General features: G+C 45.3%; 1 protein-coding gene and 1 long non-coding RNA gene across 5 annotated transcripts in view; one reads left to right on the top strand and one right to left on the bottom strand.

Annotated features, from left to right (window-relative positions):
* Positions 1-1,585: 1,585 nt before the first annotated feature.
* Positions 1,586-20,476, top strand: LOC123376068. The gene is made up of 3 exons (XR_006581670.1): positions 1,586-1,720; positions 1,911-2,009; positions 20,219-20,476. It is a non-coding gene; the product is annotated as an uncharacterized LOC123376068 (long non-coding RNA).
* NTMT2 (N-terminal Xaa-Pro-Lys N-methyltransferase 2) overlaps positions 2,176-23,360 on the bottom strand; it is a 62,209-nt gene continuing 41,024 nt past the window's right edge. For all 4 annotated transcript variants that reach the window (XM_045027729.1, XM_045027728.1, XM_045027727.1 and 1 more), the window contains exons 2-4: positions 20,315-20,490; positions 7,425-7,674; positions 2,176-4,285 (exon numbers count right to left, since the gene is read on the bottom strand). In XM_045027729.1, the coding sequence (XP_044883664.1) occupies positions 4,011-4,285; positions 7,425-7,674; positions 20,315-20,449 (660 nt within the window). In that variant the 5' untranslated portion in view covers positions 20,450-20,490 and the 3' untranslated portion in view covers positions 2,176-4,010. The remainder of the gene's footprint in view (positions 4,286-7,424; positions 7,675-20,314; positions 20,491-23,360) is intronic.

The following is a 23,360-nucleotide window of genomic DNA, read 5'->3' as shown; positions in this document are numbered from 1 at the left end:
ACCCTGTAATGTGCCCTGTGGGAGGGTGTAGGTACCCTGGAGATGCTGGAACCCCTGATGGGGCTCATGTCATGCCTCAGAACAGGCAGAGGAGGCCTAGTCCCAGCCACCAGCTCACCAGAGTAGGACTCTTCGTATTCCACTGGCAGAGCTGTTGGTGCCATACGCCTTGTGAAACCTTGGCTGGCAGGTGGCACTGGTGAATGGTGCACCGACAGTGTGGGTATTTCCCTAGGGACCACCAGTTCCTCAACTCTCAGCGACTCTGAATAAAAAGCTAGGGTCTCCAGGGCAGTGTACCCAGGTCTAGCTGGTGGGGAGCGGGTGGGATTTCTGCCTCTTTGGTGGAGCCAACAGTGCCAGTTTTGGTCAGGCAGTGAATGTTGGTACCGCCGAGTCCCCTTCCCGCTGTAGTGCAGTACCGTGGACGCAGCCGGTGATTGCTCTCTTTTCTTTTTTGCTGGGGTGGGCCTGGCCCTCCCCTTCCATAGCTGGATGTTTCAGGTGCTCTTGGCCCTCAGTACAGGTGGTTTGGACCCAGGCTCCTCCTTTGCTCCGGACACACTCATCCCAGGGTGCAAAGTGTCACCTGATTTAGAAGGTGGAAGGATGCAATCCTTTTCTCAGAGGCCTTGGAAGAAGATGTCTCCCATTTCTTACAGGCATGTTTGTTTTTACCCTCCTCCTTAGTCTTTAGTCCTGGTCTCTGACAGCTGGCACTCAAGAGCTTCTTGTCAGGAAGACCAGTGCTGGGTACCTCCTGCTGATGTAGAGGGGGTCAGATGATCTATGGTCAGACTGGGGCCTCATCAGCAGCTCCATTTAGAGCCAGAGCTCTCAGCATTGCCGGGTTCAAAGTAGAAACAAATAGCAAACATTGCACTTGGAGGGAACGTGAGATTCTCCAAGGCAATATAAGCACGAGTTGTGAGGATCACTCACCGGGAAGACCTGGGGGTAGTCCACAGAGGATTTGAAGCCCAGGATTTTAGGCTTACCAAGAACCCCATATGGAGGTGAGGAGGTAACAGAGTGGGGAGCGCCCCCAAGCACCAAAATGCTTCTAAACTACCTAAAGGTAAACTATTTATGGGAAAGGCAAGAATCTAAGTGGGAACACTAGCAAAGCTGCCATGATCAGTAGAAGGAACTGGAGAGGCAGGTGATTTGCACCTCACCTTTTGCCCTTGGCTTGGCACATGAGGTGACCCAGGACACACTGAACACAGCTAGTAAAAATGCTCACCCATAGTGGAATACACATAGGGACCGTCACCTGATGGAGAACAATGAGGACGCTACATATATCTCTATGTCTAACCAACCACTACCACAGGTGGTGCATTTGTTAGCAGTCTCATGAGAATGAAAAGATCACTAAGACCCTCTAACTCTCAGGGCAAAAATTCCAGACTTTGACTATTCAGCTCTGTTTTTCTGGAACATTCTCTACTTCTCTAATCTTCTGCCACCAAATTACTAAAATGGAAGAATTTACCAACACATTCTAGAAGCAGCTGTGTCATGTGGCACTGTGATCTAGAAGTGCCAAGCGATCTACAAGCAGTTGTGTCATATGATATTCCAGAATGTTCACCGAAGCACCAAGGCTGTGTGTCCCTTAATGCCAGAAATAGCAGGAGGGCACAGAGCACACAACTATAGCTAAGGACTGATGTAAGAAGCCATCTTGTACAAACAGAGGAGTCCACACACAAAGGTGATCATATTTTTAGAACCGCTGAGTTATGCAATTAAATAAGATCTGAGGGTTTATTATGGAAGAATGACATGAGGTACTTTTCTTTAAAAATACAACTGAACAGACACACACCCAAAGGAGCTTTGCTAAACCCACTGGCTCCAGAGCACTATATGGGGTTAATCTGACTCTTGATAATATTTGACAGAGACCCAACAGTCTGTCAGACAAGGCAGCGCCATCAAAATTGAAACGCTTCATGAAATCAGGCTGATTTTGCTGGAATTTCATTTTGGAAGAAAACCAGGTAAACAAAAATTTTTATTTTTCATTTTGAAATGACTTTGCACTTTGACATTTTTTATTCACTATTATAATATAATAAAAGGCAAAATCAAAATGTTTTGTCAAAATGAAATCTTTTGATCAACCTGAACCAATTTTTTCTCCCAGGAATTTTATTTGGTGGAGAATTCTGAAATGTTCAGTTTTCACTCCAATTCGTAATGAAGCCAAATTTTGAAAATTCAAAATCCTTCATGAACTAGAACTTCTGTCCTCCACACAGATCTCCTTGTGCTTGTGTAAGTGAAACAAGACGCTGTTCTGTGTATAATCTCTGGATAGCACAGAGGAGAGGGGATATATGATTACTAGTAATGTCAAACCCAAGCTGTTTAAATATAAATCATAGATGCCTTTGGGTTAAAGTAACATCCTCCGTAGCTTAGTACAGTTAATTAGTTCAATATTGTACTAGTAATATCCCTTAGCCTCACTGTTAACACTCCTTGAAATGCCATTAGCCCTGCATATCATGTCAGACTTGTTTTGAATATGGGTGTGATGGGATTTAGAGACACCCTCCCACAGAGACTGATGGAGCAGTACTGGGCCAAGTGGACCCTGTCCCTGCCCAAAAGGGGACTCAGATAGTCAAGCAGGGAGGCTGTTCAAAGGGAGGAAGAAAATTTGAAGTTTCTAGGGACAAAGTGATCCATGGGAGAGGGACTGAACTGTGGCTTAGACTCAACCAGGAGGGTAGAGGCTTCCCCCACTCTCTGCAGAGGGAGAATAATTGGACACTACCAAGAGAGCTGCGAAGTGCTTAGTTCACTGACTGGGAACTCCTGTTGGGGAGAAAGTGGGCTGTGCCTATACGCCAAACCAGATGGAGAGCAGGGAGGTAGGAAGCATCCCAAGGAAGACTAGTCAAGTGCACCAGGAAGAGGTGATCAACATGTTCCACACCTCTCCCCCATGGGCCCTGGGCTGGGACCTGATGGAGATGGTGGGCTGGGTCCCCCTACATACCAACCCAGTACATGTGGGTTAACTTTGGGGGCACAGAGAAATTGACAGGCCATGACCTGCCCACTAGGCCTGCCAGCCTCTCAATGAAACCCACAACAGTAGGAAAGAAAGGACCTCATGGTTGTATGAATCATGAGGGGAGTCTCCCAAGTAGTTTCTGCTGTGAATGTAGCTTTGGTTTTAAAACAAATGTTTTCCGCAACTTAATACACATAGAAACCATTTTGCAAAGTTTTCAATGCAAACAGCTTTTTACAATGTAGATCTTTGTCATTGACACTTTCCCCAGAAGTGTTGAGAATCCTAATATAACAGCATCCTTGTAGGGCAGGGGAAGAAGGAAGTGAAATTGACTTAAAAATATGAAATTGACCAGATTAGTTTCACCATCCAACCTGAGTGAAAGGCAAAAATAAATAAATAAACAGCATAACTGACAGTAAATAGATTAGACACTCCTGACATTTTCAGTTCCAATAATCTAAGGTATTATTAGCCACACAGATATGGAGTTAAACCGAGATTTTCAGAAGAGAAGTAATGTATATGTCCAACTTGAATCTTCTTAAGGGGCCCTGATTTCCAGGAAGAGCTGAGCATCCATCCTCTGAAAAAAACAAGCTTCGTTATGGCATCTCATGTGGGGCACCCAAAAGATTCTCAGGTCACTTTGGAAAGCTTTAGCCTAATTATTTTCTCACAGATGAGTTTTATCCCTTTAGATAAAATAGAAATCTCACAGAAAGGAGGCCTATTGGTAGAAGATGTGAAGACGAGGCAGCCTGGTTTTGGGAACAGGGTAGTTGCCGGCATGCCCTGGTTCAGGTGCAGTTACTCTCATGATCATTCGGGGGGGGGGGGCAGAGCCCTGTAGCTGTAGTAGTAGAGCTACACTAATAGTGGGATTTTAGCAGACATTTTCTCTTCTTCCTCTCAGTGCAAGTCCTGAGCATCAGTCATGTTTCAGTGGCTTCATATCCACGCACACCCCCTTTCAGGGTAGGCCAGGGTCCTTCTGCATGGCCAACATCCAGACGGGGACACACTGCTCAGGGAAGCCCTTCTGCCTCTCCTGCTGCAGGATGGTGAGCCCACTTTTCTCAACGAGGCTCTGGAGGATGCTCAGGTCTCGGATCACGCTGCTGTCCAATGGGTCCAGGATACAGCCTTCCCGGGCCACGTTGTCCTTGAGAATGACAATGCCATTATCCTTCAAGCCATTTTGACACCGGATAAGAAACTCCAGGAGATCTTTATCCGTCAGGTATCCTACAGGTGAAGAGACAGAAATGAGTTGTGGTTCACCATTCCAGTGCCATCTGACTGGACTAATCTCAGCTGGATCTTGACTTCATCTGCTTATTTATACTCCACTTATTTGAGACAAAGTAACTAATAGAAGTGTTTCTCAAGATGAGAGCAGGAGACGGACTCATAGGACACTGGGTTTTCTTCCTTATACCATCACCCTTTTGCTGGTATAAGCTGCATCTATACTAGGAAGGTTTGGTATAGCAATGCTACCAAACCCCTTTTCTAGTGTAGACTAGGCCTTAGCCTCTCAGATGTTGTGGCTTGGGAGCAAGCTGTTGGGTCAACATGTCATTGCAGGTGTTTTTAAAGAGCTAATTGTGCACACGTAAGGGTACACCAAATGCACCGAAATCACCCAACCATCAAGTGTATGAGATGATCTGAAACAGGTCACTTCCCATTCCATAAACATGAATCAATGTGATTAAACTTACTTCATTTTGTTTCATTTAGCAAATCTTCTCATTAAACGCTCACAGTCATGCCATGTTCCCATTTAGAATTAAGTGGATCTAGATTCCCTGCCCCATGAGCCACGTTGTTCTCCCTACAGCTTTCATTTCTAACTGTGCTCAGATTTGGGATGGGACATGGTAGCTAGCATGTTAATGTCCCAGGCTTGTGCTTTTGATTTGGCCCTAAGCAGTTAAGGACATCCTTGAATTTGCCATTTTCTTATTGCACTCAGCTGCCAGTAGGGGCACTTGAAGCTGGACGATCCAAAGAGTTTGACAACCTTACTGCCTCTTTATTTCACACACAGCAGATATTTGAGAAGCGTGACTCCATGGCTTCTTTTCCTGGCAAGCACGGTTCACTCCACAGCATTTGCAAATAAGATAATAACACCATCACTTGTGTCATAGGTCCAGCTGATAGAGCCATCTATACTTAAACTAGCGTAAGAGTTTCCATTATAAGATCCTGTTTTCAGTTGCTTCGAACTTTGCCAAATGTAACCATTTGGGTTCAAATAGTCCATGTCATGTGTCTGCCTCATAGAGAATTTTTTTTTTTTAAGTTTCTGCAAAAATGATTCAGCTGTTTCCAAAACCAAGTTTAGGGAAAAATCTGATTTTTCCCCCCATGTTTAAAAACATGAACAAATGTTTAGTTACAAAGCTCTAGTGCGCCCATGCTGTGAACCAGAGTCACAGGGTTTTTCATAGATTCATAGAGATTCCAAAGCCACAAGGGACCATCATGGTCATCTAGTCTGACCTTCTGTATAACACAGGCCAGAGACCTTCCCCAATATAATTCTTAGAGCAGATCCATTAGAAAAACATCCAGTCTTGATGTAAAAATGGTCAGTGATGGAGAATCCACCATGACCCTTGGTAAAGCCACACTGCTGCATTGGTCAGGAATCAAACTCAGATCAACTGGTTGGAAGGCAGCTATGTGCTTGCCTATACCACCAATTGAACTGGCCCCTTTAATGGAATTCACACCATAGCATGAGCCCCTTTAAGGGAGAGGGCCTCAGTCCTATGACTAAAGAGGTGTGCCCTGGCTAGAGGGCAGGGTAGCACCTGGGGTCAGAAGACATATAAGGAGGCTTCAGAGCCAGGGAGGAGAGAGAGACAGTCCAGAAGTAGGGGGCCCTGGGTGGTGAGAACTCCAGAGCCCCAGGGAGTGCTCTTGTGGCCATTGTCCTGTATAAGGAGGGGCAGGGAAGAGGGAGAGAACAGAGGCTGAAGGAAGCCACGGGCCTGCAGAGCAGTAGTGAGGACATTACCTGCCAATCTCTGTGAGTGCTGGGGTGAAGGAAGGCCTAGAGGGCCCTGTGGTTTCAGTCCCATACACAGAGCAAGGAAAGAACCCAGATGGGGTGTGAGCCCTTCCCTAACCCCAGGGTGAGTGGCTGTTTGCATTGGGGACTGAGGAAGAAGTGAGTGACAAAAGGCAGTAGAGCCAGAGGTATTTGGAATTACGATATGGGACTTGCTATATGCCTTTGAGACATGTATAGTGATAAATTACTCCATGACAAGGGTGTTCTCAGCCCAAGAGAGTGTTGGAGGAGTGTTGGGAGTAGGGTGACCAGAGAGCAAGTGTGAAAAAACTGGGACAGGGAGTGGGAGCCTATATAAGAGAAAGCCCCAAATATTGGGACTGTCCCTATATAACCGGGACATCTGGTCCACCTAGTTGGGAGGGAAACTAAGGCCAGGCGTCTGCAGGGCACCTTCCTTCCTTCCGAGGGTGCTTGAGGAGGGCCTAGCTTAATACCTCCGGGAACGTGAAATTTGGCAGCTAAATTCTCTGCAGAGTCCATCTGCACTGAGCCTGCTCCATCTTCAGGCAGCTCCTGTTATAGGAACAGAAGCAGCCACAGCAGGGACCTTTGGACATTCCAGCCAAAACTGTAAAACTTTGTGACTTTCTCTGCCCTACTCCGATTGAGGCAGGAGGATCAGCCAGTCTCTTCTACTCAGCTTCACTCCAAAAAAGACCCTCTTGCCATCTCCTCCCTGACCTGTCCCCCTCACTCCCTCTTCCTTTCCCTCCTCTTTCCATTCAGCTGATCCACCTCCTAAGTACACCCACCAAAGAAAAAAAAGGTTGTGGAACTAACATGACATTTTCTACCATCCCATTGTTCACTCTGCTGGAGTGTTCTACCCCTTCCCTGACCCTGTGTCTGTCTGGTCTATTTTAATTGTAAGTTCTTCAGGGCGAAAACCATCTAATGCATTGTGTTTGTACAGCACCTAGCACAATGGAGCTCCATTTTGCTTGGTCCTTAGGCACTACCATAATAAACATGATGACCAGACTACAATGTGCCATACCCACAGTGACTGAGCATGCTCCTTTCCAGGGCTGCAGGGGTGCAGCAGTATTTTCCTGCAGTTGCTCCTCCTGGCAGCTGGGGACTGCTATGGTGCACTAGAACTGAAAAAAAGGAAACTGTTTTTCCTGTGTTCTCAATGCCCCACCTCTGCCAGTGCCCAGGCCCGGGCAACCTTAACTCAGGCATTTCCTAACTTTTAAGTACCTGACTGCAACCTCAACATTCTTTGAACATGTATTTTAATGCAATATATGTATGGTTCATTACATATATATAAATTCATGGTGAGCTAACCTGAAACCCACTGTATCCAGATGACATCATATTTTTGGGGGGCTGGAGTGAATTCCTGGAGGCTGTAGCAATAGTACATCTTTACTCTGTCCTTCTTGCCCTGTAAATAGTTCTGGGCCTCAGCCAGAAAATTCTCCATCATATCCACCAGTTCCACACTCTTGAAAACTGGCAAGAGGACATGCTTAGTGACCCGTCCAATCCCAGAACCACAGTCGAGGGCATGCTCAGTGCCAGCTTTCCCAGGACCCTGCGGAGTACAAGAAAACCATTTAAAAGCCAGGAATAGCATTACCAGGAGGATCATTGGATCACGCCATTAGTCCATCAAATCCACTTTCTTGCCTCCATCACAATTGTATAGTGGACAGTGAAAAGGAAACGCCTCATTGTGCACATAGTCGGTTTTGCAGTGCTGTACAGAATTTGATGGTAGTGTCAGCACAGATGGAAATTCTCCCCTGTCCCCTGCTGCAATCAGCTTACAGTCTAATGCATGAGCTCTGACTAAGCTTAACATGCAAACCTAAAAATATCATTACCAGACTGAAAATTATCCAGATGATTAACTCTGTGATCCCCAGTGGCAGGGAGTTTCACAGGTGGCCTGCATTTACTGGTCATTAACTTCATGGCATGCCTTTTTGGTTTTGGTCAGTGGGACAGGGTCTTGTACTAAACTCTTAATTTTGAATGACTCTATCAAGTTCCCCTGTGGGGGGTTTGTCTACATTATAGCACTTTATCATGTTCAGGCATGATTGGGAAGAATCAAGTTAGCTGACAAGATTGGCCACAAATGACCATCAACAGGATATTTACAGTGTTGTTGTAGCTGTGTTAGTCCCAGGATATTACAGAAACAAGGTGGATGAGGTAATATATTTTATTGGACCAACTTCTGCTGGTGAAAGAGACATGCTTTTGAGTCCTGTGTAACTCAAAAACTTGTCTTTTTCACCAACAGAAGATGGTTCAATAAAATATATTACCTCACCCACCTTGTCCATCAACGGGATAGTAAAATGTTGGAGGGAGACATGTCCCTCCCTGACAATAGACTAGAACTTGGGACCGCCTAAGTCCCAGACCTGTGCTCATTCCTACAAAGCAGGGAGTCTTTTGCCTGGCACAATGGTGAACATAATGTTTTCACGAGTCCTTAGTCTTTCTAAAACATTCACCCATTTCATAAAGTCCTTGCAAGTTCAGTTCTCAGCTATTCACACCACCATCCACCAAAACTAACCCACCCCATGGTCCTCTGAAGACAGCTAAACCTTAACAGTAGATTTAAGCATACATTTAATCTCTGCAAAAATGCTGTGCTTAAACAAAGGCAATACAGGCATGGTTTAGTTCTGACCACCCAAAGGATTGAATCGAATGGGGAAAATGTATCCCGCCATCCCCGATACATAGAATTAAAAAATGGACAAATTGATTTTGCTGAACATTTTTTAAAAAACATCATCTCTGTACAGAGATTGGACATGATCAATCTCAGCACCAAAGGTGTGTGTATGAGAAAGTAACAATGAGCTGCTGAAAAACGATTTTTCTAATAGATGTATTTCTCGCTTAATTATAGCAGCAGCTTCTATTCTAGCTATACAAGGGCTCTTAAGAACACGCTGTTTTGCTGTAAAATGGGAATTTTAGCAGTGTGCAGGCATTAACTGTGAGACTGGAACTCCTCCAAGCTAATTTATCTTTAAAGAAAACACATTGGAGACAAATGTAAACACCTTCTCCCCTCTCCTATGTAACTCAGTGTTGAAATGAAAGCTAAGGGCCAAGGTCATCCCTGCTGTAACTCCATACCTTTCAAGAAAGATACATCAAGGAAGGATTTGGTTCTATCAGCTTATTAAACAACCTCCTCTAACAAGACTAAGAATAAATCATGTCAGAGGCGTGTATATCATCACTTCTTGGGCCCCCTTTCAGTGATTAATTCAGCAGATTATTAAGGTCAAAGGACAGTCCCAAGGACGACATCATGGCTATAAATATACCAGCTGTGCATCTAATTACATGAAGTAGCTGTAGAATAAACATAGAGGCCTGGAAAGATCTCACCCACAGCCACTCACTCAACTTGTCCTGCTTTGTCCATTTCTGAAGATTAATCTGACCATGCTTGCAAGAGTGTGTCTCGGTCCTGCACAGGGTAAACCCAAAATTTTCCACAGGAAAAATCCCTGTTTTCCAACCAGTTCTATCATAACTTTTTACTGATGCATTCATCAGACCAGATCTAATCATTAACAGAATCATAGAAGATAAGGGTTGGAAGGGACCTCAGGAGGTCATCTAGTCCAACTCCACTGCTCAAAGCAGGACCAACACCAACTAAATCATCCCAGCCAGGTTTTGTCAAGCCGGGCCTTAAAAACTTCAAAGGATGGAGATGCCACCACCTCTCTAGGTAACCCATTCCAGTGCTTCACCACCCTCCTAGTGAAATAGTGTTTCCTAATATCCAACCTAAACCTCTCCCACTGCAACTTCAGACCACTGTTCCTTGTTCTGTCATCTGCCACCACTGAGAACAGCCTAACTCCATCCTCTTTGGAACCCCCCTTCAGGTAGTTGAAGGCTGCTATCAAATCCCACCCCCTCACTCTTCTCTTCTGCAGACTAAATAAGCCCAGTTCCCTCAGCCAATCCTCATAAGTCATGTGTCCAAGCCCCCTAATCATTTTTGTTGCCTTCTGCTGGATTCTCTCCAATTTGGCCACATCCTTTTTGTAGTGGGGGGCCCAAAACTGGACACAATACTCCAGATGTGGCCTCACCAGTGTTGAATAGAGGGGAATAATCGTGTCCCTCAATCTGCTGGCAATGCTCCTACTAATGCAGCCCAATATGCCGTTAGCCTTCTTCTATGCTGACTCATATCCAGCTTCTCATCCACTGTAATCCACAGGCCCTATTCTGCCAAACTGCCACTTAGCCAGTCGGTCCCCAGCCTGTAAGGACTTGCTAGTAGGCCACATGGAAATTCACATCAGAGAAGTTAGGGTCACAAAACTCCTTCCTTAGGCTGCCTTTTATCCAGGGTTCCTTGTAAGGGGACTGTCTCATCCTCTGTAAATGTAGCTACTAATCTACATACTATTAGATATTGTCGATGCACCTAGTGAACAGCATGTAAATCTCAAATGTTCTTTGGCTAATTAAGAATGTCCTTGGCCTGTGGAGAATGCCTGTCCCATGAACTCTTCACTAGCCAAAGAACATTAGTTATTATTATTCATTTTTGGCTTTTCAGTGCAATATCAAAAAAACAAAACATTCTGATTGAAAATGGTACCACACTGCCTCATGGGAGTTGTAGTTTGGGTACCTTATGCTCCCAGTCTCTGTTAGGCAGAGCTGTCTGGCCAGACTTCATCTCCCATGATGCACGATGGCCAGCAGCTCCCTATGAGGCACCTGCTTCCCTCAGCAAGAGGGGAGAAAGTGGTGTATCATAGAAGATGTAGTCTGACCTGGAAGGCCCACCTATAGAGGAAAATGTGAGCATGAACCACCTGAACTATAGTTCCCATGAGGCACTGCAGTTTTTTTCAATCAATTTTTAATCAAAATATTGAAATATTTTGCTTTTCAGCTGAAATCGTCTGAATTTCGGTTGCCCTGTATTTTAATGAAAAATCTAAATTTTCCACAGAGAGCAGACACTTTTTAGCAAAAAGGACTTAACTGAGTTGAAAACCCAATTTTCCATTGTCAAACAGTTTTGCCAGACAGACTTTTGACCAGCCCTGTGTTTGGATGGAAAGCACTCTGCTGGTTGGTTCCCTCAAGCCATCTCAGCCCCTACGCTGCTATCCTGTAGGAGATGTACATATTCAAAAGCTCTGGCAAGTAGCAGAATGAGGGGCTCATGGAGCTCCTTAGGGATATGGCAGTGTAAAACGAGTCTCTCTGGGGCATCTCCCTAGTGGGGCTCTGGACTCTTGCCATGCCCAGTTACCGCCATAGGGTTACTCCAGTAGAAGCCGTACCCTCTTAGACCTTGTAGTGGGTTCTGCCCTTGTGGGCCCTGATTGGTTGATGGGTGGGGGGAAAGCAAAGGTGCAGGTTCAACACAAAACAAGCCCCTTCTAAGATCAATGAAAAGCAGACATGGCGGCGGCAACGTCTTACTTCAGAGGTGCTTGTGTAGCTACCTTAGTCTTTACCTATCGGGTTTGTCCCTGAAGCTCTCTGGACTCCTTGAGGAGCTGGGGGCATTTCTGGAGTGAAGATTCTTCCTACTGTTTCAGGAGCTACTCCAGCCACTCCCTTCTCAGGGCTTCCCCCTTGTGGACTGCAGCTTCCTCCTTTTAAAGCTTTCCTGCTTACCATGCATGATTGGCAGGGTTACCTTAGCGCACATATCTTCCCAAGCCCCTTCTCTGTTAGTGCAGAGTTTATACAGCCCACCACAGGCAGCCATGGCAGAGGCTCATGGCATCACTGCTCAAGGCTTGGAGAAGTGGAAAGGAATGCAGAGAAGGGCAGTGACAGAGAAGGGATTAGAACACAGGAACATTTCCATTACTGTCTCAGGGGGAAAGCTGCAGGTGAGGAGGGAGGAACTAGAGCTGGTATATATATATATATATATATATTTTCCACTAAAAAACATAAAGTTTGTATTTTTTTTAGAAAATTTCAAATGCAAATTTGTTGACAAACATGAAATTAAAAAGGGGAAATAATTCACTAATCAAAATTTTTTTTGATAAAAATTTTCAGTGTTCAGACACCAAAAACTTTACTGAGAATTGAAAACTTTTATGGCAAAATACTCAATTTCCATTTTGTCATCTAACAACTGGAAAACTTCAACCCAAATTAAAATTTTCCACACACAAAAAAAATCATTTTAGTCAAAAAGCCATTGTTAGTCAAAAAAACATTCTGATGACAAGACTTCAATCAGCTCTAGGAGTAACAGGATGCAGAGAGAAGGCAGAGGATTGGAGCATGAGAGTATTTGGGTTGGATTCACTATACACCGAATATTAGGCCAAACTATTTGGCATTCATTGGATAATAAAATAATGACCATGTCCTATCCTTCAGCATTCAGATCCAACAAATGAGCCAATAACATCATGTAGTGGTTAGTGGCCATCCCTCCCCATCAGTCTCAGAGGGAGGCCATGCCCCCTCATTATGTTGTACCTATAAATGCAATGCTCAATAGGGGAATTAGCAGTCTCAGGGCTCTGACCCTGGGGCAGGGCAGAGAAGTAAGCAAACACAGGTCATCCAGCCTAAGGTGGGAAGGTTGTCATCCCAAGGGTGGGGCAGCTGCAGGGGGATCCAGGCCCACCCTACTCCACCGGGTCCCAGCCCAGGGCCCTGACAGTGGCAGAGGGCTCTGCCAGTGGGTCAGCGGGGATTCCACTGTAACACGCTGACCTAGACTCTGGCAATACAACCGGACTAATGTCTGGTGTTCCTGGCCTACTGATAGTCCTCCAATGCCTTCCCAAAATTCCCCTTGTATGCCCAGATAGGACATACAAGTTCACCTCCACACTGGAAAAGAGTTCATAGTGGGACTCCGCTTAGTGCAGCAGAAAGAACCATGGGATGTGTCCCCAGAAGTCCTAGCAAGAGTCCTACTTAGTGCAATACCGGTGTGGACACAGCAGCTTGAGTGTTATTTTGCAGTGTGACCACTCTCACTCCAGCTAGACTAACTTGAGAGGAGTAACTTAAATGTAGATAACACAAGTTAATTCTGCAGTGAAGACCATCCCACAGAAAGCCAGTGAACATAAGTGTATGTGACTATGGGTATGTCTACACTTACCATGGATCAATGCTGTGGCAATCGATCTACTGGGGGTCAATTTAGCAGGTCTAATGAAGACCCACTAAATCGACCACTGATCGCTCTCCTGTCAACTCTGGTATTCTACTGGAACAAGAAGCGTAAGGTAAGTCGATGGGAGACCTGTCAACCCAGCGCAGTGTAGACACCGCAATAAGTCAACCTAAGTTACATTGACTCCAGCTATGTTATTCACGTAGCTGGAGCTGCATAATTTAAGTCCACTTAACCCTGTAGTGTAGACCTGCCCTTAGATTCAACTTGCAGGAATCTGAAAAGAACATAAACCTCAGGACTATAATCAACTAAACAGAGGGGATCATATAAACTACATCAGAACTAGCAAACCCTGCAAGATTCCATCTCATTGGGTCTTGGGCATTCAGGGTATCTCTGCATCATGTTCTGTGAGGACAGTATGCCAGAGAGACCTGGCTAAAAATAGAAACAAAAATTCTGTCTCTAGGTATTTTGTATCTGTCATCGTACCTGATGCACAGAATATGATTTCTCTCTTTGATCTAGCTACAGTAGCACTGTACCAGCTAGTTACTTGAGTATGTACCCAGGGCCCTGGGTGGGGATAGTCCATGCAGCTGACCATGCTGCTATGGCTTCATTGCTATTGTTACTTGAGCCAGCTAGATCCATCTCTAGTTGTGCTGCAGTCACATCTCTAACTGCAACGTTGATATACATACCCACAGTGAGCTGAAAACCACAAACAGCATATGGAAGCAGGGAGGGTAAGATTCTGAAAAATCTGGTTTGGTTTCAGAATACAATTCTGCAACAGGGTCAAGACTCCCCATGAGAAATTCTGCAGATTTTTGAAGCACCAGGAATTTTCACTAGACAAATAATGGGAGTAAGAGCGTAATATAAATTTACTGGTCAGAAAAGTGTGAATCCACATTGTCCAGGAAGGGTGACATCCTCTCTTGTGCATAGGTCATGCACAGGTTTATGCACTGCTTGAGTCCTACTTAAGTCCTTTCTGGAGGATGTAAGTAATGCAGAAGCCTGAGGTGAGCTCTGTGCACATGGGTAAATTTCATTCAGAATCAAAGTATTTAGCCCCTTTAAAAGAAAAAGCAAGTAATGTCAGCACTGTACTTTTTCCAAGCATTGTATGGACTTTGACTAATTTGTTCCCATGACACCCCTGAGAGGTCAGAAAGTAAATGCTGTTAGTTTCATGTTACACAGAGACACAGTGCTCCAACTAATTCCTTGACTCCAATAGGTTGCCTAGGGCAGTGGTTTTTTACCTTTTTTTTCATTTGCAGATCCCTAAAAAATTTCGAATGGAGGTGTGGACCCCTTTGGAAATCTTAGACATAGCCCTGGTCTACACTACGAGTTTAGGTCGAATTTAGCAGCGTTAGATCGATTTAACCCTGCACTCGTCCACACGACAAAGCCATTTTTGTTGACTTAGGCTATGTCTACACTACGAAATTAGGTCGAATTTATAGAAGTTGGGTTTTTAGAATCGTTTTTATACAGTCGATTGTGTGTGTCCCCACACAAAATGCTCTAAGTGCATTAAGTCGGCAGACTGCACCCACAGTACCGAGGCTAGCATCGACTTCCTACACTATTGTGCTTTCCTGCACTCTGACATTATCTGCCTCCATGCATTCTGCTTTGCTCTGTCGTGTGGGAGGACAGCAGGAGGTCAGAGAACATTTAATCCTGAGTGCATTTTTTTTGCCTTCTAATCTTCGTTAGCCTCTGCGAAGGAGAAACATTTGCAGCTGGTGGAGGAAAAGGGAGAGTGGTAGTTAAAAAGACACATTTTAGAGAACAATGGGTACATTCTTTCATGTTAAACCTTGCTGTTCACATTACACAGCACATGTGCTTTTGTTATAAGGTTGCATTTTGCCTCTTGTATTGAGGGCAGTTTGGTGTGAGAGATCACTCATGCTTCACACCTCACCCCACCGCATGGCTAACAGCGGGGAACATTTCTGTTCAGCCACAGCCAAACAGCCGAGCAGGAACGGGCACCTCTGAATGTCCCCTTAATAAAAGCACCCTATTTCAACCAGGTGACCATGAATGACATCACTCTCCTGAGGATAACACAGCAAGATAAAGAATAGATGTTGTTTGAATGCCAGTAAACACTGGGACCATACGCTGCCATGCTTTGTTATGCAATGATTCCAGACTACGTGCAACTGGCCTGGCGTGGTAAAGTGTCCTACCAAGGCGGATGGAATAAGGCCGCCTTCCCCAGAAACCTTTTGCAAAGGCTTTGGAAGTACATCCAGGAGAGCTTTATGGAGATGTCCCTGGAGGATTTCCGCTCCATCCCCAGACATGTTAACAGACTTTTCCAGTGGCTGTACTGGCTGCGAATGCCAGGGCAAATTAATCATTAAACACGCTTGCTTTTAAACCATGTATAATATTTACAAAGATACACTCACCAGAGATCCCTTCTCCGCCTTCAGGGTCCGGGATCACGCCTTGGGTGGGTCCAGGGTGAAAAACATATCTTGGCTGTTGGGGAAACTGGTTTCTCTGCTTCCTTGCTGTGAGCTATCTTCCTTGTCCCCAAAACCCGCTTCCATGTTGCATGATTCTCCATTGACGGAGTCAAAGCACAGGGCTGAGGTAGTGGTGGCTGCACACTCTAGCATGCCATGCAGCTCATCATAGAAGCGGCATGTTCAGGGCTCTGATCTGGAGCGGACGTTTGCCTCTCTGGTTTTTTAGTAGGCTTGCCTTAGCTCCTTAATTTTCACGTGGCACTGCTTTGCGTCCCTGTTATGGCCTCTGTCCTTCATGCCCTTTGAGACTTTTTCTAATGTTTTGGCATTTCATTTACTGGAACGGAGTTCAGCTAGCACAGATTTGTCTCCTCATACGGCGAGCAGATCCCGTACCTCCTGTTCAGTCCATGCTGGAGCTCTTTTGCGATCCTGGGACTCCATCATGGTCACCTCTGCTGATGAGATCTGCACTCACCTGCACCTTGCCATGCTGGCCAAATAGGAAATGAGATTCAAAAGTTCGCGGGCCTTTTCCTGTCTACCTGGCCAGTGCATCCAAGTTGAGAGTGCAGTCGAGAGCGGTCACAATGGAGCACTCTAGGATAGCTCCTGGAGGCCAATACCGTCGAATTGCGTTCACACTACCCCAAATTCAACCCGGCAAGGCCAATTTCAGCACTAATCCCCTCATCGGAGGTGGAATAAAGAAACTGATTTAAAGAGCCCTTTAAGTCAAAAAAAAGGGCTTCGTTGTGTGGACAGGTCCAGGCTTAAATCGAGGTAACGCTGCTAAATTCGACCTAAAATCGTAGTGTAGACCAGGCCTTAAAGGGCTCTTAAAATCAATTTTTGTACTCCTCCCTGATGAGGGGATTAGTGCTGAACTGCTCCTTACTACTGTCCAGGGTGCCTGTGTATGGCTTCATCAGCCATGGCGTTAAGAGGTAGGTTGGGTCTCCAAGGATAACTATAGGTATTTCAACATCCCCAATGGTAATTCAACTGTGAGGTAATTCAACTGCTCTCATCTTGGTATTCTTGTGCTTCAGGGCAGGAGAAAGCAAGTCACAAAGTTCCATTAAAATGCCTTTACGCATGCAAAAGTTTTGCAGCCACTGGGAATCATCCCAGGTCTGCAACACTATGTGGTCCCACCAGTCTGTGCTTGTTTCCTGGGCCCAGAATCAGCGTTCCACGGCATGATCCTGCCCCATTACCACCATGATGTCCAAATTGCCAGGTCTCGTGCTTTGAGAGAAGTCTGTATCCATGTCCTCATCACTATCGTGATCGCGCTGTCATCGTCTCCTCACCTGCTTTTGCAGGCTCTGCACATACTGCAGGATAATGTGTGAGGTGTTTACAATGCTCACTACAGCAGCAGTGAGCTGAGCGGGCTCCATGCTTGCCGTGGTATGACGTTTGCAGGAGAGCAGAGTTGCAGCGGAAGTGGTGGTTGATGACGGTTAACATAACGCACATTTCCCGATGAAAACACACGTTCCCGGGAGCCCATGACAGACAACCTGGAGAAATTCACTATCGAGACAAGAGCAGGAGAGCAGAGTTGCAGCAGAAGTGGTGGATGACGATGGGATGCCACGAGAATACATATTTATAAAGAACGACGAGCGAACCTGTGAGGTGGATTCATGGCACCAGGAGAGCAAGAGAGCACAGTTGCAGCAGAAGCAGTGGTTGGATGACGACGGTTAGCAGTCCTACTGCACCATCTGCTGAAAGCAGTATGGCACCCATATGGAAAAAAGGCGCAAAACAATTGTCTGCCATTGCTTTCACGGAGGGAGGGGCGACTGACGACATGTACTCAAAACCACCTGCAACAATGTTTTTGCCCCATCAGGCATTGGGAGCTCAACCCAGAATTCCAATGGGCAGCAGAGACTGCGGGAACTGTGAGATAGCTACCCACAGTACAAAGCTTCCAAAGTCTACACTAGCCATGGTACTGTGGACGCACACCGCTGACTTAATGCGCTTAGTGGGGACACACACAATCGACTGTATAAAATCTGTTCCTAAAAATCAACTTCTATAAATTCGACTTAATTTTGTAGTGTAGACATACCCATAGCCTTCAGACCTTCAGGGGTCCATGGACCACAGATTGAAAAGCACTGACCTAGGGTGTAGCAAAGGGCAGAATTTGGCCTAGGGAGGTTATACAGCAAGTCACTGGCACAGCTGAAGTTTAAATGCAGGGGTTCTTGGCTCCCAGGTCTGTGAGCAGTAAATTGGAGCGCATGGCCTCTCAGACAAAGTATGATGCTACCTTCAGTGCAAAGCAGCAGAGATCTTTAAAGTACAAGGGAATAAAGTCATTGTTAGGCTACGTCTTCACTACCCGCCGTATCGGCGTGTAGCAATCGATTTCTCGGGGATCGATATATCGCGTCTCATCTAGACGCGATATATCGATCCCCGAATGAGCTCCTGTCGACTCTGGAACTCCACCACCCCGAACGGCGGTAGCGGAGTCGACATGGGGAGCCGCGGACGTCGATCCCGCACCGTGAGGACGGTAGGTAATTCAATATGATACTTCGACTTCAGCTACGTTATTCACATAGCTGAAGTTGCGTATCTTAGATCGATTTCCCCCCGTAGTGTAGACCAGCCCTTAGTCATCAGATTTTATGCTGATCAGAGATGGAACAAACCCACTGCAACACTACCCAGCATGAGAAGACTGAAGTGAAAAATTATTTTGCTGCTCTTGATCGCAATTTTATGACCATTGGTTAGACATTTATTTAATATGAAGCAAGCACCTCTAACGCTATAAGTGTAGTGTGGTCTAGTGGATTGGCTAGTGTTATGGGAATCAGGAGACTTGGGTTTGATTCGTGGTTCTGGTACTGATTTCCTCTGTGACCTTAGACAAATTGCTTCCTCCCATCCTTTGCCTCTTTAGGGTAGGGACTATTGTGTGTTTGTACAGCCCCTGAGGTCCTGATCTGTTTTGAGACCTCTAGGTGCTAGTGTACTACTACTACTAATTAATTATTATGATCACTAATACAAATTTACCAGTTCAGGCAATTCTATTGCACTGACATATTCCCCCAGTAGTTTCTATTGGATACAATATTCTTTCTCACTTCCTGCCCTACTTTGCTATGTAGTATTGTTCTGTGTTGTTAAACTACCACCACTTTCCATCCCAATATATTTAAACCTGATAAAGGAACATACTTCTTTATAGAAAGCCTAATTAACTCATGGAACTCATTGCCCCGAGATATCACTGAGGCCGAAAGCGTAGCAGGTTGCACAAACATTTAAGACATTAGTATGGATAATGAACACATCCCCAGCAAGGCACTTTGGAAAATCTCCCTTGACACCCATCTGCATCTTTAGGCACCTACATATCTTTAAAAATCTGTCCCTAAGTGACTGAGGTTAGGAAAAAAATTTCTTTATGGGCAGCTTATTTTATGTTTGCCTAACAGAGGGTGGGATGCGGCACACCCCTATCCCAATCAGGAACCCACTAAAGAGCTCCTCTGAGCTCAACCAGTACAAAATAGGTGCACCTGCAGAGCCTGTGCCATGTGTAGGAAATGAACTTAAAAGGGAGAGTCTGTCACTGGAAAGGGGAGTAACCAGAGGAAGGTGGCTGGGCTTCAGAGGCAGCAATGCTTGCAACAGAGCTGCTAGGAGGAAGATGGCTTGCAAACCTTTGCCACATGCAAGGGCCCTCCAGACCGGGTACATGCCCACTACAACAGGGAGGGGTTGGAGATAAGCCCTGACCTAGGGTCTAACTATACTTAACCTTCATTGACAAGCCAGACCTCTATAGCCTCATAGATTTTAAGGTCAGAAAGGACCATCATGATCATCTAGTCTGGCCTCCTGCACATTGAAGGCCACAGAACTACACGCACCCACTCCTGTAACAGACCCCTAACTTCTGGCTGAGTTACGAAGTCCTCAAATCATGGTTTAAAGACCTCAAGTTACAGAGAATCCACCATTTACACTAGTTTAAACCTGCAAGTAACCCATGTCCCATGCTGGAGAGACTCTTTTGAATGACTCAGACAGTGAGTGCCCCTGTAATTGGAAAGACTTTTAAGAGGGAAAGGTCTCTGAAAAAGCCCTGGCCCTAAAAAGGCCCAGCCTATCACATTGGGGTATCTCACAACTTCTTCAGAAACATTTAGAAACAGGCTCCAAGAGAGGGAGGGTAGTGGGCTAGTTGGAGTATTAGTCTGATTTGCTGTATCATGTCCTACTTCACTGAATAGACTAGGTCTGACCTTGTAGCATTTACACAGGTGAAACTCCCACTGAAGCCAGTGAGAATGTTGCCTATGTATGGCCCCAATCCTACAAATAGAACCACCCCTTAACCTCCGTGGAACTCTGGGGTTCTGTGCAAGTGCTTGGGTCCACCTGCATGGTGTGTTTTGCAGGATCAGGACCTAAGAATTGAAGAAGGACTGGGCACAATGCATGTGAATTATGACACGAGCCCTGCTTCTTGCCGAAGATGGGAGCAGACGACTTACCCCAATAAACTTCCTAAGAAATTCCCTGGAGGATTCAATGTCCGTACTGGACAGCTCAATGTAATCTCCCATCATGCCCTCTTCTGTCGCTGGCACATCCCGATAGAAATGTTTGGCTCTGGCATAGAACTGCATCTCGCCGTTGATCACTTCGCTTGTTAAAGCATAAAGTTTCACTGCAAACAGAAAGTGTATTGTTATTTATTTATAATGGGATACTCTATTGTCTGATTGGGTGTCTTGTTGGATTGTGTGTGTGTGTATGCTCGCACACGTGCACGCGTAAGATCTTTGACTGCGGGAATAAACCAAGAATTTGCAAAATTCTCTTCCTAATTAAAAAGGATAATTAATTCTGGACTGGCTCCGGCAAGGTGCTGAGATCCATCAACTCACATTAAAGTCAATGGGAACTGAGGCCATTCAGCACCTTCCAAGATCAGGCCCCATTTGTGTAAATACATCCCTACCTTCCCAGACGACTCCATGTTAACTCAAAATTGTAGATTTCAGACTTGAGAGCAAACACGCATACAAATTAGAGCCATAGAAGCTGTTTGCTATGCAGCAAAACCGTGGGTTGCATTAACAGTCTTAGACTATGGGTATGTCCATGCGGCAATCAAAAGGATGACTGCGCACACATGGACCTACCTGAACTAGCTTTGATCTAGCTAGCTTGAATAATAATAGCATAGAAGTCCCAGCAGTATGAGCCAGCTGCTCAAGTATGTACCCAGGGTTGTACAACCCGTGCTGCTGCAGTTTCACTTCTATTGTTATTTGAGCTGCTTCAATCAAAGCTAGCTCTGGTATGGCTACACGTGCTGCAGTCACACCTCTGATTGCAGTGTACAGGTACCCCGAGATGAGGCTAATTGGTTTGTACAGTCCAAGGCCCAGCACCTTGTGTAGTTGATTATAAGTGTGCAAAATGTGTGCCAAGCAGGAGTAAAACGGTCCCACCAGTGTGACTGAGTGAAGAATTCTATGACTTTCTGTAATATTTTCTTCCTGCCTGGCACCAGTGGAGTTAATTGCAAGGTCCAGTCCTAAATGACTATATACGGTGCAAGGTGGTAGCGCATCAGTCCCTAAATCTTCATCTGCCACAGATCAAAAAGGAAGAGGGATGTGTAATTGATGAGGGTGACACAATAGGTGCCAGAATTTGGAGTTTCTATTTTAATTGTTTAGTTTTTAAATGTTTGGGCTCTATATTACTATCACATGGTCTGCTGGTGACCAGGAATAGTAGATTCACAGCTCTCTAAGAAATATAAATTCTCAACTTGATATTTGATACTTTTCCCTTTTTCTTTCATTAACTGAGATCTGTCCTAAATGTTCTGGGTTTTTCGTACTTACCCTTTTTGAGTATTTGTAGGCGCTTACAATCTAAGTAAAAGACAAAAGACAACAGATAGATACAGACAGACAGATAGGAAGTATAAGGAAACAATGAGACAACATTGGTCAGCATGCGAGACAGTGGCCTCTGCCTAAGTGCTGTCAAGTTGTTGTTTTTTTGTAGGCATCAATGCAGAGGAGGGTTTTGAGGCGGGCTTTGAAGGCAGATAATGTAGCTTTTCCTTGCATGAAAAAGAGCTGTTCCCGAACATTCCTGTGAATGAAGACCCAATCACATGACTGCCTGTGAATAGCAAGTAACAAGGAGGTAGGGATGAAGCTAATGCTGGTGTGGATTTGCAACAAGTACTCGTGAGCAACTTGCAGTATGTGGCCAGTCCTACCGTAGGTCATGCATCTCCAATACACGTGCAGCACTGGAAGTGAGCAAGTGCCAAATGTCCATCTGTTAGGTACCTTCGGCCACAATGTAAACACAGACCTCCCTGTAGACTAAATAAATAAAATGATGGGAAAGGAATGAAGTTTATGTAGTTTGCGACTGTTACGACTTTGTCTTCGATGTACTGCACTTTTACATTTCTAAGGAGTCATTGACTGTAATTATTGCCTGGGCTCTGAACAGACGAGTAAGACTGCACTGTGGAAGACCAGAGTAGGCCAGAACTCATGAATGAGCATGGACTGTATTTACTGAAGGCAAGGAGCTCAGTGGGGAATATGTGTGTGCTTGCCCATCCTGAGCACCAGAATGACATCCTGGAGGTAAATGAGGGAAGGGCAAAGGAAGTAAAATAGGGAATAATTACCACCAAAGACCACTCGGAGCAAAATAGTGCTATTGGGTTACGTATACGCAGCATGCCAAGGATATCCTTTATCCAACAAAAGCAGCATTACCAGCCCCCTTGTCATCACCTGCTTAAGCCGACTGCTGAGCAGATACTATTAAAGCTTTACTCCATTACACATTTATGTTATGCCTGAGAAATTTATACCACAAGTGAGTGCTGAGCCCAGCAAGGGTCAAACCCAGGTTTTACACACTCCACTGGTTGTTTTCCATACTCCAAAGAAACATTTCACTAAAGGAAGAAAAAACAAGGGAGCGGCAGCTGATCCCCTGAAAATCTTGACCATGGTGATTGTCAGACCCTGGGAAATAGAAGGATCCACTGGCTATTGTCCGTTCCTCCAGGGACTGTTGCCCTTCTTGTTCAGGCACGTAAGTATTGTTCAGGCATGCAGGTGTGAAATCAGGAAGGCCAAATCACACTTGGAGTTGCAGCTAGCCGGAGATGTTAGGAGTAACAAGAAGGGTTTCTTTAAGTATGTTAGCAACAGGAAGAAAGTCAAGGAAAGTGTGGGCCCCTTGCTGAATGAGGGAGGGAACCTAGTGACAGAGGATGTGGAGAAAGCTAGTGTACTCAATGCTTTTTTTGCCTCTGTCTTCACAGACAAGGTCAGCTCCCAGACAGCTGCACTCTGCAGCACGGTATGGGGAGGAGGGTGCTAAAGGAGTTGGCCGATGAGATTGCAGAGCCATTGGCCATTATCTTTGAAAAATCATGGCGATCGGGGGAGGTCCCGGATGACTGGAAAAAAGCTAATGTAGTGCCCATCTTTAAAAAAGGGAAGAAGGAAGATCCAGGGAACTACAGGCCAGTCAGTCTCA

This window comes from Mauremys mutica, chromosome 8 (genome assembly GCF_020497125.1).
Source record: "Mauremys mutica isolate MM-2020 ecotype Southern chromosome 8, ASM2049712v1, whole genome shotgun sequence".
Classification (NCBI taxonomy): Eukaryota; Metazoa; Chordata; order Testudines; family Geoemydidae; genus Mauremys; species Mauremys mutica.
This window is presented reverse-complemented; position numbering and strand designations above follow the sequence as displayed.